Below are 12,432 nucleotides of genomic sequence, written 5' to 3' on the forward strand. Positions count from 1 at the left end.
GTCTATAGTCTAGTCTATAGTCTAGTCTATAGTCTAGTCTATACTATAGTCTAGTCTATAGTCTAGTCTATAGTCTAGTCTATAGTCTAGTCTATAGTCTAGTCTAGTCTAGTCTATAGTCTAGTCTAGTCTAGTCTATAGTCTAGTCTATAGTCTAGTCTATAGTCTATAGTCTAGTCTATAGTCAAGTCTATAGTCTAGTCTATAGTGTAGTGTATAGTCTAGTCTATAGTCTAGTCTATAGTCTAGTCTATAGTCTAGTCTACATTCTAGGCTATGTTCTAGTCTATAGTCTAATCTGTAGTCCAGTCTATAATCTAGTCTATAGTCAAGTCTATAGTCTAGTCTATAGTCAAGTCTATAGTCTAGTCTATAGTCTAGTCTATAGTCTAGTCTATAGTCTAGTCTATAGTCTAGTCTATAGTCCAGTCTATAGTCTAGTCTATAATATAGTCTGTAGTCTAGTCTATAATATAGTCTATAGTATAGTCTATAGTACAGTCTATAGTACAGTCTATAGTCTAGTCTATAGTCTAGTTTATAGTCTGGTCAATAGGAAGTTTTCGAACAGGTTTTAAAATATTAAATTTCAATAGAAAATTGAAAAAACAAGTTGATTTGCAAAGATTTTCAACGAGTCCAATTTCAAAATTCAATATTAAAAACATTTTAACGCAAAATTCCAAGTTGATTGTTTTTTTCAATATCGGAGATCGAAAGTAGTTTTTTAATTTTAAACTTAAAATTTCGAAAATTTATTTTTCAGAAACATTAAAAGAATAATCAAGTTTGGAATGTAATAAAGTTTGCAAATTTATTAATTTTCTCGAATATTTATTCATAAATAAGCATTTTATTTAAAAATTTCAATATTTAAGCAATACCATCAATAATATTTTTATAAATAAATAATTTTACGTCACTTCTTAAGGTTCTTTTACGGAAAAACACATTAATTGCAGTTTCATGCGTTCTTTAACACGTTCCAATATTTCGTCAGCATGTTTTTGTTGATCCACATCCAAAGGAGGATTGATGGCTTCTAAGGCCTCTAGGAAATAGTTTCTGGAAATAAAGCTAATTAAGCAAACCAACAAAATAAATAAAATCTACCAAAGACCTACCTTCCCGTCTCATTTGTATACAATTTTAAAGCATCCCTTAACAAACGTATATCAACACTGGCTTGTATGGCTCCGGTATAACTGAACTGGGGCACACAACTCATTAAACGTGCCAACTCTTCGGATATAGTCAATACAATAGGCTCTAGAATGGGCCTTAATAAAGCTGGAGATATGGTAAAAATTTCCGAATAAACACCCACCAAATTATCACAACATTCATGGGCGTAAGGTCTTAACTGGCCAATTGACATTTCAATGTCCCATTGAAAGGCACCCAGATACATGGAGGGTTCAATTGTACCCACCAAAGGATCACCCTTATGCTCTACATAGGCATCCAAGATGTTGGAAAATAATTTGTTAACCGAATAACGAGCCGTTTCTATAGCTAAAGAGGGCAAAGGATAACCGAATCTGAAAAAAGGATTTAAGTTATTTTTACTTTTGAAGATTTACAAGTTCAACTTACTTTTCAAATAGGTTGCCCACTTTGTGGAAAAAACTTTTATTGCAATAGGCACAATTGGCCAAACAGCATAACATGCGTTGCTCCCATGTTATGGCTGTAGTAGCTGATAAACTGGTAAATCTACCAGAAGCAGGGCCACTGGATTGGTTATTGGGATAGCCCAGTAATTGAGAAACATTGTGGGTTGGTGTTTCCTCTTTATGCGAATGAAAAGCTAATTCTTGTATGACATTACAAAAACATAAAAGTAATTGCTGTAAGCGCAAAGACACCTCACGCTGACCATCGGATTCTGATTCCAAAAGATTTCCTTCCCTATAAATTTCACAAAATTATTAAAAAATCTATTTATGTTGGTCATACTATAAATACCTCATTTCCGGATTAATACAGGATTGTTGAGCCTCTTCTAGAGTTTCAATTAATAATTCCTCCAAACGTTGTGGTAATAGAGTAGCTCCGGGAAAATCTTCCACTCCCATTTCCCAGGTTTCTAATTCTGTAAGTTTATTGCAATTTTGTGTGGCCTTTTCGAATATATTAGAGAAACAATGGAGACGTGTGGCATCAATGAATTTTTGCACTATATCCAAAGCAGACGAAGGTAAATCCAAACTAATTAAGGTGGCATAAGTTATGCGAGTATAACGTAAACATTGCGGTAGCCAAGATTTGAAAACATCATGAGAACCATGGTTTATAGGCCATATAAGACCTACCGATTGCCTTAAAGTACGGGCCTCAGAATCTGTGGTACACATAGCCACTTTTAGATATATACAGAATTTTTCGATCGCCGTTAAAATCATGCGCTATAAGAGAAATATTAAAGTTATAAAAATGATTGGTTTTTATTAAAACAAAAGACCTACCTTGAAATCTCCTGGTCTGGGATCATTGGGACCTCTTAGTTCACCTGTAAAATACATCTGACCCAGACGCCACAGGTCTGGTAATTGTGATGCTGCTATCTCACAGATCTCTTCACAGAACAGCACACGATTGGGTGTCTGAGACATATCACGATTTTTACTTTCTGCAAAAGAATTAAATTGTATAATTTTGATTTCGTTTTTTCTTAAATCTTACTTTCTGCTCCTTGAGCATCTTTGCTGGCATATTGTTCAAATGTTTGCTTAAATGTCTGTTCTAAATATTTCGATCTTGCATCAATGGCATCCCAAGCTGGATCAGTATTGCGTAGCTTGTCATTTAAACTAGTCCCGGACTGTTGCACCTCTAAACTTATTAGAGCTTTAATAAGTTTACGTTGTTGTTCAACGCTTTGGGGCATTTTTATAACTTTTTCGTGTAATTGTTTTCGAATTTGTAAAATACGTTGATCGACTTCTTCCATTACTTGGCGGAAGAGCGAAAAAGGAGACAGAATGGGCAAGAAAGAGAGAGGGAGGGACGAGGCGAAGAGCGAGCGAGCGAGCAGCGAGCGAGCGAGCGAGCGAGCGAGCGAGCGAGGAGCGAGCGAGCGAGCGAGCGAGCGAGAGAGCGAGCGAGCGAGCGAGCGAGCGAGCGAGCGAGCGAGCGAGCGAGCGAGCGAGCGAGCGAGGAGCGAGAGAGCGAGCGAGAGAGCGAGCGAGCGAGCGAGCGAGCGAGCGAGCGAGCGAGCGAGCGAGAGAGCGAGCGAGCGAGCGAGCGAGCGAGCGAGCGGCGAGCGAGCGAGCGAGCGAGCGAGCGAGCGAGCGAGCGAGCGAGCGAGCGAGCGAGCGAGCGAGCGAGCGAGCGAGCGAGCGAGCGAGCGAGCGAGCGAGAGAGCGAGCGAGGAGCGAGCGAGCGAGCGAGCGAGCGAGCGAGCGAGCGAGCGAGGAGCGAGCGAGCGAGCGAGCGAGCGAGCGAGCGAGCGAGAGAGAGAGCGAGCGAGGCGAGCGAGCGAGCGAGCGAGCGAGCGAGCGAGCGAGCGAGCGAGCGAGCGAGCGAGCGAGCGAGCGAGCGAGGAGCGAGCGAGCGAGCGAGCGAGCGAGCGAGCGAGCGAGCGAGCGAGCGAGCGAGCGAGCGAGCGAGCGAGCGAGCGAGCGAGCGAGCGAGCGAGCGAGCGAGCGAGCGAGCGAGCGAGCGAGCGAGCGAGCGAGCGAGCGAGCGAGCGAGCGAGCGAGCGAGCGAGCGAGCGAGCGAGCGAGCGAGCGAGCGAGCGAGCGAGCGAGCGAGCGAGCGAGCGAGCGAGCGAGCGAGCGAGCGAGCGAGCGAGCGAGCGAGCGAGCGAGCGAGCGAGCGAGCGAGCGAGCGAGCGAGCGAGCGAGCGAGCGAGCGAGCGAGCGAGCGAGCGAGCGAGCGAGCGAGCGAGCGAGCGAGCGAGCGAGCGAGCGAGCGAGCGAGCGAGCGAGCGAGCGAGCGAGCGAGCGAGCGAGCGAGCGAGCGAGCGAGCGAGCGAGCGAGCGAGCGAGCGAGCGAGCGAGCGAGCGAGCGAGCGAGCGAGCGAGCGAGCGAGCGAGCGAGCGAGCGAGCGAGCGGCGAGCGAGCAGCGAGGAGCGAGCGAGCGAGCGAGCGAAGCGAGCGAGCGAGCGAGCGAGCGAGCGAGCGAGAGCGAGCGAGCGAGCGAGCGAGCGAGGAGCGAGCGAGCGAGCGAGCGAGCGAGCGAGAGCAGCGAGCGAGCGAGCGAGGAGCGAGCGAGCAGAGCGAGCGAGCGAGCGAGCGAGCGAGAGCGAGCAGCGAGCGAGCGAGAGCGAGGCGAGCGAGCGAGCGAGCGAGCGAGAGCGAGCGAGCGAGCGATCGAGCGAGCGAAGCGACGAGAGAGCGAGAGAGCGACGAGCCAGACTAGCGAGCGAGAGCGACGAGTATCTAGGATCTATCTATTATCATCTATCTAATATATCTATCTATCTATTAGTATCTATCTATCTATCTATCTATCTATCTATCTATCTATCTATCTATCTATCTATCTATCTATCTATCTATCTTCTAACTTACCGGAATTTCGTTTTTACTAAACGACTCTTTGCTCTGGCGTAATCGTTAACAACAATATCAAATTCTCCAGCGGCAGCTCTTTTCTCCACAGAGTTAGGTAAACAAAATAAGAATTTGTGACGAGATAATGCCAACAACACTGCCCTGGTCGAATCGGCCTTCTCTTTACGCAACAACACATCAGTGAATATATTTTCAGACTCAGAAATGGAATCTAAAAAAGATGACAATATATAGTACTATACAAAAATATAAAAACAGTAATCTTACTTTCAATTTCCTCTTGCAGAACCTTTAGAGGTTCAGGACCATATTGCTTTTGATCCTCTTGCAGCTTATCACGTATATTCATCATAGTATCCAGCTGATCAATTACAGAGCCCGCATTCGATTTCAAAAAGGAAAGTTGACCCTCTTTCTGAGATTCTACTTTACGATTTAGATAATTAAGACCAGCTTTCAAGTCCGCAAACGTAGTAGCCGAATGTTTTTCCAATAAAAACAAGGCCGGAGAAAAATTCTCCTGCAACAAGTCGCCACTATTATTTGGAAATAGTTCTCTTAGATTTTCTACATTTTTCTGCTCATTGCCCTCGGTAGATAAACCCAAGGGATCCTCCTGCGTCAGCACGGACTGCACTAGAGTACGTCTACCCCAGGCGAAATTTTGTGAGGGAGCTTCATCTATCCATACAGCAGACTCTTTTAAGGGACCAATAATTTCATGATTACCTATAGCTCTAAATTGCACCGACGAGGTACCCTCACCACCACTTCTGGTGGTAACAATAATATCACCAATTCCCTTTGCTGGTCCTGAACGGGCTATGATTTTATTGGGTGACACCCATTCGGCCGAGAGTAGACAGTCGAAACCACAAATTTTCAAACCTTTAAGAAAAATACATTATCATTTTCCAGCAAATTTAGATGACGAATACAATCCATTTCTTGTTTACCTATCAAATCTGTGGGTTTAGAACCCAAAAATTCACCACGTATTATAACACGAGTTCCAGGCGGTCCCTCTTTTGGTGAAAGACCAGTTACCACAGGTTGCGGAGCCATTAATATAGATTATTTTCTTTTCCTAAATTGAACAAATCATGTAGATTAAAAAAAAAACGACACCCTTTATTTTTTTAATAATAAACAAATCAAAACAAATAGCTATGTTGTCAAAAACGAAATGGAATGAAACAAAGCAAATTCGAACAATGCATGTCAGCAATTTTGCTGATTTACAGCAAAAATCTGTTTTTTATATGAACTAAGCATATGCATATTGTTAACAGTGATGGATATATCTATCAAGCCTGATTAGTCAACCCTGACTAACATTTCCATCATCCATGATTTGTAAACAACAAAAGAGTGAGCAGTTTTAAAGTCGAGAGAATTCATAAGTGTGAGGGAGATGCAAAATCACACGTAAGCAAATGTTTCCATCACTTTTTTCATATTGCCCTTAAGAAACTTATAGAAACTTTGTTCTACGCTATGATAGAATCCATCCATCAGTAGTGCCAGTCAAATGACTGTCACTGTTCTTGTAGGGATCGAACTTAAAGGGGGTATCTGAGCAAAATCTGCCGGAATTATATTAATATACGTGTTTGTGTGTCGAACTCAGCAAAATTAATCAAAAAAAGTAGAAAAGTAAGTCGGGCATGGCCGCCATATCACAGAGCACACAGAAAATAATATACCCTCCCCACTATGGTGTTGTAGGGTATAAAAAATACGCCACATCTGGCAACTTGGCAATTTATGTCAACAGCTGATTGCGAAAAAAAAAGAACGAATGACAGTGAAAAACGAAACAAACGAAAATAGTTGTGTTTTTTTAACGGATGCAGGCCAAGAATGGATGACGTAGCCAGTGTTCAGCTAGAAAATGAAAATTTACGGAAAATTCGCTCACGACTCCTATTGTGGGATGCTAAAAACAATGCCCTAGCTGCTTTGAATGTAACACAAGATGAATGTCTTGAGCAAATCAATTCAATATGGTCGCAGGAAGCAGAGGTAAATTGTACACAATACGAAATCGATTTGAGGCACTAACATTTTGTTTAATTTTTCCAGTTACCCTCCACGGAACAAGCTAGTGATGAAGTAAAGGATACTACTACCGATTTAGAAACAAATTCCTTGTCTCTTAGCAGTCTACAGCAATCACTGCCACCGGGTATAGATACCACCCATGATTTTTTGCTGCTGTACGATCGTGTTCATGCCGAAATACATGAGAATAGCAATGCGGTATCACATCGTTATTTGCAGCAGTTGATTACCAGAAGTACGGAGTGCAAACGTATGTTAACACAAATAGAGGCAGCCATGGGACGTTTGAAAACCTTACGTGAGGAATATGATTTTGTATCGGAAAAAACTGAGGCTCTTAATAATGCCAGTGAACAGTTGATAGAGGAACAGGAAAAGTTGCAGTCTTTGGGAGATGAAATACACAAACGTTTGCACTATTTCAACCAAGTGGAACTTTTAAATCAACGTCTACACAGTCCTACTCTCTCAGTAGCCTCAGAGTCGTTTCGTGAATGTTTGAACAAAATAGATGAATGTTTGACTTATCTAAAGGATCATGTAAGTTTCTTTTTCCAACTTTTGTTGTATGGTTTTAATCGTTATAAACTTGTTTCAGTCGAAATTTAAAGATTCTCCTGCTTTTATCATCAAATACAAACATTGTTTGGCCAAGGCTGTGACGCTGGTTAAAAACTATGTTAACACTGTAATGTCACAAGCTACCGAAGCTACTTTGCATCCCAAACAGAATAGCACGGTAAGCGGAAGTAGTAGTAGTACAGAGGCCTCTATTACCTCTCCCGATGCAGCTTTTGCTTTATACTATGGTAAATATCAAACCTCGGCGGCTAAGGTTAAAAGAGTTTCACAAATGATTGAATCTCGTATCAATGTATGTCCGGAGTATGCAAATCTTTTAGCGGAATTGCAACAGAATTATCTAAATGAAAGGGCCACCATAATGACACCCGCAGTTGATAAAGCTATTAAGGATATTAAAACTCAGCATAAGGGTGATCATTGTGCTTTAATGCGCAGCTCTTGTGCTTTTCTGGTGCATATATGCCAAGATGAGCAGAGATTGTATTACCAATTTTTCGCCTTGGAAAGCGAGCAATTAACGTGAGTAAAAGATAAGATCAAGATTTTTTTTTTTAATACAAGTTAATTTTGTTCCGTTTAAAGATCATATCTGGAGAATTTGTGTAATATTCTTTATGACACTATGCGTCCGTTTATTATTCATATAAATCATTTGGAAACATTGGCTGAAATTTGCTCAATATTAAGAATAGAAATGCTAGAGGAACATGTGCAACAAAATCGTAAGTTTTTGAGCTTTGTTTAAATCATTTCAATTATTATTTGTATATTGTTTATAGCCACTGCTTTGGAGGCCTTTGCCACTATAGCCAATCAACTGCTGCAAGATGTCCAAGAACGTTTGGTATTCAGAGCTCATTTGTATTTACAATCTGATATCTTGAATTACAATCCTTCGGCTGGAGATTTGGCTTATCCTGAGAAATTGGAAATGATGGAGGTGGAGCAAGAATTGCTTAATCTGTTTAGTGTTATTGTAAAGTTTTTCTTTTTCTGTGTATTTTAGAGTATAGCTTTGTCTTTGCAAGATCCTCCACAAATACGTCGCTTTGATTCAAGGTCCTCGTTGGTATCTACAACTTCTAATGTTACAGAAGCCGAAAGTGTTGATACAAGTGTTAGTCGTGTCAGAAATATGAGTAAGTATTTCGGTTAATGTCATATGTTTTCTAATTTTTGAAAATTCCTTTTTATATCTTTAGATTCACCGGCTGATTTGCATGGCATGTGGTATCCCACTGTTAGACGTACATTGGTTTGTTTATCACGTCTCTATCGTTGTGTTGATCGGCCCATATTCCAGGGTCTATCTCAAGAAGCTTTAAAACATTGTATACAAAGTGTCTCCGCGGCAGCCTCGAAAATATCACAATCTAAGGCAAGACGAAAGTCAAAGTTATATTAAAACATAACCATTAACATTAATTACCTTCCTTACAGACTCCCATAGATGGTGAATTATTTGAAATTAAACATTTGTTAATTTTACGAGAACAAATTGCACCCTTTCGTGTGGATTTTACTGTAAAAGAAACCTCTTTGGATTTCAGTAAAGTGAAAACTGCTGCCTTTGGTCTATTGCAAAAACGCAAACAACTGTTTTCCATGGGTAGCAATAATGCTTTGCTGGAGTTTTTACTAGAAGGTACACCACAGATAAAAGAACATTTATTGGATTCACGCAAAGAAGTAGACCGTCAATTGAAATTTGTTTGTGAAAAGTTTATTAAAGATTCGCTGCAAACTTTGGCTGCTCCACTAGTAACATTCCTGGATAAGGCACAAGCGGTGGTGAATACTGTCCAGCCAGCCGTAAACAAGGAGCAACAGCAGCAGCAAACACAAAATAATAAGATAAACTATGCATTAAGGCAAAGTGCTTGGGCCAGTCCTCAACAGATAAGTAGTGTTATACAGGAGACACAACGTTTGATCAAAAGCAAACTGCCCATGTTGCAGCGTTCCATGCAATTGTATTTAAGCAATCGGGATACTGAATTTATAATATTCCGACCCATAAGAGTAAGTTTTAGTGGAATTAAATTCAGAAAGTTTTTAAATATTTGCTTATTTTTTTGTGCGTTTTAGAACAACATTATACAATCTTTTGTTAAACTCGAGCAATTATTAACCACCAATGGCTATAGTCCAGATGACATGATTATTACTAGTTGCCCTTCTGCAGAGCAGGTCTCCATTATACTATCCAGCGCTAGTATTTTAGCAGCCGATGCCATGATTAATTTCTCAGCAGTTCAACGTAAAACAAGTGTAGCTTCTGTAGACAACAGTATTTTGCCCACAAATTCCTCTGAACAACAACAACCACAAAGAAAAATATCCCTAGACAAAAAAGTTAGTTTTGAGGGTTCTACTGCAAAAGAAGCCATGGAAAATTTGCCCGAGCTAACAGAGTCCTCTGGCAATAATAGCAGTGTTACCTCACCAACAGCACTATCGCCAGAACCTGCTCAAAGTAACGATATGCCAGCAGGCAATGATATAAACTCTACCGCTGAATAGTTAGGACAATGTTATTATACATATTACACTTATAATTATACTTATATTTTATTTTTATTAAACTACACAATAAAACATAAAACATACAATAATAATAATAATATAAATAATGTTAAAAAAAACTTTCTTAGTGTTTTTATGGGTTTAGAAAAAAGTTAATAATAAATTACGAGTTTTAACAATCTCTGCAATAGAATCATTTACTAATTAACTATAGTTCTATTTTAAAATTCATAAAGATCTACAAATTTAAAATAATGTCTAGTTGATGTTGGTCTACTAAAGCGCTGCTCAGGCAAATGTCTCAATAAGTTTTTGTTTTTCTACATAGCTGCTAAATAAGTCACTGTTTGAACTACGATAAAGAGCATTTGTCTTTGCCAGAGTTTTGTTGCTGATCATTACCTCCCACTGGGACGGTAGTGTTATTGCGTCGTTGTGTATTTGTGGCGGCAGCTGCTGCTGCCGTTTCATTCCGTCTATTGCGATCGTTGGTTTCATCTAATTCCATAATGGACAAGGCAATGGCACGAGCTAAAGCTTCATCCTCTGACTGTAAAGAAATTGAATTTAGAATATGTTTTGTATAAACTTGACTACAGACTAGAGTTCTAACTATAGATAAAACTATAGTTCAGACTATAGGGTAAACTACAGTCCAGACTATGAACTTCAGTCTATATTCCAGGCTATATTATCTTCCAGACTATGTGTGCTATAGTCCTGACTATGGACTAGGCTATAGTCCGTACTACAAACTGGACTATTATCCACACTAAAGACTAGAATATTGACCACACTATAGGTTATACTATATTTTATAATCTGGACTCGTCCATATATATTGCCTTTCTTCAGAACATAATTGTATGCAATAATAACAAAATAAACTTACTATGTTTCCCTGAATAGTTTGCATTTGACTAGAACCTGCCGTCAAACGTTGTGCTGCTGCTGCTCTGACTGCAGCGGTAGTGGGTTTGGGTGCAGTATTAAATAAAGTATTTGGTGGTTTTTGTGTACGTCGTTGTTCGGCAGCTTTCCTATAAAAGTAAACATAAAAAAACATGTTATTAATTAACTAGATTTAACACAGATTTTCTTGATACTTACGCTGCCATATTCCTTTTTTGATCAGTTTCATTTTTTAATGACGATGACTGGCATTCATGATCGGCGGTGTGACGATGACGCAAACAAAAGTTACGTTTGCATTGGGAACAGTTGACTGGTATTAATTCTTTTCGTTTGCAGTTTTTATAGGAACAACGGTTGGTGAAAATTTTTCGAGAATCCGATTTACATTGTTGGTCGATGTGTTGTCCCACCGTCAAATCCGGTTCAACACCAGGGGCAGTTGGTACGGGTTCACCACACAGTGGACATAACGGCACTTGATAATCTTTGCGCAAACCGGAGGCACAATTGTGCTGTTCATAGTTAAAGTGCGAGGAACAAAATACTTGATTGCAAGCATCACATTTCATGGGTAAAAAATCTCAAAATAGAACAAATACCTTTAGTATGTGAAACTGGTATGTATTCGAAAACACTTCCGTGTTTGGAAAAGTAGAATAGATATACTTACCAAGTCTGTTGCATGTTTTTTCATTGCAATGTTGTCCTAAATGTGGAAATTCCATGTTTATGCTTTTGTTAATAAACTAATTATTACTGGAATGTTGAAATTTAAAATTTATTCTAAAATAATCTCGAACAATTGGAACGATATGACCACTTTTTGTTAAAAATTGCACCAAAACAAAAGATGACTAAACAAAATATCTGCAATTTATACAAAATCCTAATGAAAAATAAATGATGTTTGACATTTCGTCAGACACCTACGTCAACAAAAATTTTCTACAACGGCGATAGCTGACAATTATAACTCTGCGGCGGCTAAATAATGTTAACGGCGTTGAGATTTTCACAGTTTGTTTTATTTTTTTCCAATGGTATTCATCACAGTGCAATTATGAACTCAAAATTAATATATTTCAAAAAAACAAATAATATGGAAATATTCGCTAAAATAAATCCTTAAATAACGATCAATTAAAGCAATTAGTAAAAGTCTGTAATCACTCAACTCAATCACGTATCTAAAAACGCAAAATCGGATATAGATCCTTAAATGATGACCAAACAGATATAAAGTCTTAATTTCCATCATTGGCTGTAGATCCTTAAATAACGCTCTAATCAACAAAACGGTGAAAATCTGTGATCACTTGTAATTTCCATCAAAAACCGACTTTTATATGAACAACATAAAATCGGCTGTAGATCCTTAAATAACGCACCAATCGAAAAAAACAGTTAAAATCTGTGATCACTCATATTTTCCATGAAAAATCGATTTTTATATGAAAAACATAAAATCGTCTGTAGATCTTAAATAACGCTCCAATTTACAAAACAGTTAAAATCTATGATCACTCATATTTTCCATGAAAAATCGATTTTTATATGAAAAACATAAAATCGGCTCTAAATCCTTAAATAACGAACCAATAAACAAAACATTGGAAATCTGTGATCATTTATAATTACCATTAAAAATCGATTTTTATATGAAACACATAAAATCGGTTGTAGATCCTTAAATAACGCTCCAATCGACAAAAGAGTGGAAATCTGTGATCACTCATATTTTCCATAAAAAATCGATTTTTATATGAAAAACATAAAATGGGCTGTAGATCCTTAAATAACGCTCCAATCAACAAAACAGTG

At 39.3% G+C, this 12,432-nt stretch overlaps 3 protein-coding genes across 3 annotated transcripts; 1 reads left to right on the forward strand and 2 right to left on the reverse strand.

Annotated features, from left to right (window-relative positions):
* Window positions 1–807: 807 nt before the first annotated feature.
* Window positions 808–5,691, reverse strand: LOC119609685 (exocyst complex component 2). The gene is made up of 9 exons (XM_037964557.1): window positions 5,478–5,691; window positions 4,789–5,409; window positions 4,520–4,732; window positions 2,686–2,970; window positions 2,469–2,632; window positions 1,969–2,408; window positions 1,597–1,911; window positions 1,125–1,541; window positions 808–1,065 (listed from the first exon to the last, which is right to left on the reverse strand). Exons 1-9 carry the CDS (start codon window positions 5,584–5,586, stop codon window positions 927–929), a joined length of 2,703 nt encoding a protein of 900 aa, XP_037820485.1. The 5' UTR covers window positions 5,587–5,691; the 3' UTR covers window positions 808–926.
* A 624-nt stretch (window positions 5,692–6,315) lies between these two features.
* LOC119609683 (conserved oligomeric Golgi complex subunit 3) lies at window positions 6,316–9,889 on the forward strand. Its single transcript, XM_037964555.1, has 9 exons — window positions 6,316–6,546; window positions 6,607–7,125; window positions 7,184–7,689; window positions 7,753–7,892; window positions 7,950–8,110; window positions 8,177–8,309; window positions 8,373–8,548; window positions 8,611–9,192; window positions 9,259–9,889. Exons 1-9 carry the CDS (start codon window positions 6,385–6,387, stop codon window positions 9,691–9,693), a joined length of 2,814 nt encoding a protein of 937 aa, XP_037820483.1. The 5' UTR covers window positions 6,316–6,384; the 3' UTR covers window positions 9,694–9,889.
* LOC119609684 (AN1-type zinc finger protein 2A) lies at window positions 9,860–11,549 on the reverse strand. Its single transcript, XM_037964556.1, has 4 exons — window positions 11,282–11,549; window positions 10,807–11,191; window positions 10,589–10,736; window positions 9,860–10,246 (listed from the first exon to the last, which is right to left on the reverse strand). The coding sequence occupies exons 1-4, from the start codon at window positions 11,334–11,336 to the stop codon at window positions 10,049–10,051; spliced, it is 786 nt and encodes a 261-aa protein (XP_037820484.1). The 5' UTR covers window positions 11,337–11,549; the 3' UTR covers window positions 9,860–10,048.
* Between the last annotated feature and the right edge of the window lie 883 nt (window positions 11,550–12,432).

Source organism: Lucilia sericata, unplaced genomic scaffold (genome assembly GCF_015586225.1).
Source record: "Lucilia sericata isolate MDLA Ls3-8-SP2 unplaced genomic scaffold, ASM1558622v1 Contig001036F_arrow, whole genome shotgun sequence".
Lineage (NCBI taxonomy): Eukaryota > Metazoa > Arthropoda > Insecta > Diptera > Calliphoridae > Lucilia > Lucilia sericata.

Excerpts from the sequence above, each read along its gene's own strand:
- LOC119609685 (XM_037964557.1), bottom strand. The coding sequence starts at position 5,586 with ATGGCTCCGCAACCTGTGGTAACTGGTCTTTCACCAAAAGAGGGACCG. Across the intron at positions 2,633-2,685 it reads AGATGCTCAAGGAGCAGAAA|AAAGTAAAAATCGTGATATG; the intron begins GTAAGATTTAAG and ends ATTCTTTTGCAG. Across the intron at positions 1,066-1,124 it reads TATACAAATGAGACGGGAAG|AAACTATTTCCTAGAGGCCT; the intron begins GTAGGTCTTTGG and ends CTTTATTTCCAG.
- LOC119609683 (XM_037964555.1), top strand. The coding sequence starts at position 6,385 with ATGGATGACGTAGCCAGTGTTCAGCTAGAAAATGAAAATTTACGGAAA. Across the intron at positions 7,690-7,752 it reads TTGGAAAGCGAGCAATTAAC|ATCATATCTGGAGAATTTGT; the intron begins GTGAGTAAAAGA and ends TTCCGTTTAAAG. Across the intron at positions 8,111-8,176 it reads AGAAATTGGAAATGATGGAG|AGTATAGCTTTGTCTTTGCA; the intron begins GTGGAGCAAGAA and ends TGTGTATTTTAG.
- LOC119609684 (XM_037964556.1), bottom strand. The coding sequence starts at position 11,336 with ATGGAATTTCCACATTTAGGACAACATTGCAATGAAAAAACATGCAAC. Across the intron at positions 10,737-10,806 it reads CAAAAAAGGAATATGGCAGC|GAAAGCTGCCGAACAACGAC; the intron begins GTAAGTATCAAG and ends TTACTTTTATAG. Across the intron at positions 10,247-10,588 it reads AAACTATTCAGGGAAACATA|TCAGAGGATGAAGCTTTAGC; the intron begins GTAAGTTTATTT and ends ATTTCTTTACAG.